Raw genomic sequence first — 1,321 nt, 5'->3', positions numbered from 1 at the left:
CAAGGCAGTCCATGCATCTGTGGCATTTTCTATATGAACATACATTTCATCATTCACAGACGATTTAATAAGAGCTAAGGCTTTGGCATTCTTGATTTCCCATTTTGTCAGTGCATCTGCATCTGTGGGTTTATTCGGCTTAACACCTCCATCACATATTCCTTGCCATACTTCATTGTAAATGAGTGTGCTTTCAATAAGACGATGCCACGTTTTATAAGATTTGGTGCCTTCAAGGTTCTCAGAATCAGAAAATAAGTTAATCAACTTAGACATTTTTAGCGTTGAAGAGACGCACTAAGAAGCAGAACAGAAAGTACAAGATAGTCAGCACAACACACCACGCAAAAAACACGATCTATCAGGGCTTGGCCTTGACCCTCGAATAGTCATCAAAACAGGAGACAATTGACTGAGCTTTGCACTTGGCTCTAGTCAATTTCTCAAATTTTTACAAGGCAACATTCAAAATTTGACTTTGTACAATGGTGCTTTTGCACAATATGGTAAAAAATTTACCCCCCCTCAAAGTAAAAAATACTTTGAGCTACAATGTGATGATCCCAAAAAACTTCTTAAAAACAAATTACCCAACACACCTTATCTCCCCAATTTACAAATTACAAATAAAACACCTTATTACTCCAAATACAAAATAAAACACTTATATCTCCACAAAATATTCTTCAAATTTACAAAATGTGCTTGCCCCTGGCTTCTGGGCATAAGTATCCATTGTGGAAATTGCTCTGGGCTAAAGATTTCCCTTCTGAGGTTGATTCTGCAGCTTTTCATCAGAAATACAAGTCTATTTACAGGCTGAAGTTTGAAAGAATAAAAGCAGTCAAAGTTGTTGCACATAAGAGGTCGGTATTAAGAATTCAAAGCCACGCACTTGTTCTTGAGAGGGAATGTAAGGACCTGGAAACTCAACTCCCATAAAAATAGTGTTCTTGAACATACTCCAGTGCATACATAGTCTCGTATACACTCATTAAAGATGGAGATGCGTGTTTGTAAAGAGCGCATTGCAAGATTCACTAGAAAGTTGCACCTGTGATAATTGCTGTCACGGAATTGAGACAACAATGTGCAATGACATCCTCTGCAGTTGACTTAGAGCCAAAGCCGCTAGGTCCTGAAGCTCCAATCAAATATTTGATTGTGTCCCACATCTTCTTTGATCAATTCAGTTAGGCGTGCTTGTGAATCGATCCTTTGCCCTCGCGGAGGATGGAAACCAAAGGCAGGATCAACAGCAAATCAGAACTTCTTCAAGACAAGTGAAGGCGGGACTGAGTAGATACTACATCAGGAGTCG

At 39.1% G+C, this 1,321-nt stretch overlaps 1 protein-coding gene across 1 annotated transcript; it reads left to right on the top strand.

The window, feature by feature from the left end:
• Nucleotides 1-699: 699 nt before the first annotated feature.
• Nucleotides 700-1,060, top strand: LOC149168936 (uncharacterized). The gene is made up of 2 exons (XM_089425021.1): nt 700-930; nt 980-1,060. The coding sequence occupies exons 1-2, from the start codon at nt 700-702 to the stop codon at nt 1,058-1,060; spliced, it is 312 nt and encodes a 103-aa protein (XP_089281147.1).
• Nucleotides 1,061-1,321: the final 261 nt, after the last annotated feature.

This window comes from Pinus tabuliformis, chromosome 4_2 (assembly GCF_031772625.1).
Source record: "Pinus tabuliformis cultivar Carrire ecotype Pingquan chromosome 4_2, CPIR1, whole genome shotgun sequence".
Taxonomy (NCBI): Eukaryota; Viridiplantae; Streptophyta; class Pinopsida; order Pinales; family Pinaceae; genus Pinus; species Pinus tabuliformis.
This window is presented reverse-complemented; position numbering and strand designations above follow the sequence as displayed.

Bases quoted from the DNA above. Each gene is read 5' to 3' on its own strand.
- LOC149168936 (XM_089425021.1), top strand. From the start codon at position 700: ATGTGCTTGCCCCTGGCTTCTGGGCATAAGTATCCATTGTGGAAATTG. The intron at 931-979 runs CAACTCCCATAA...GTGCATACATAG, and splicing joins AATGTAAGGACCTGGAAACT to TCTCGTATACACTCATTAAA.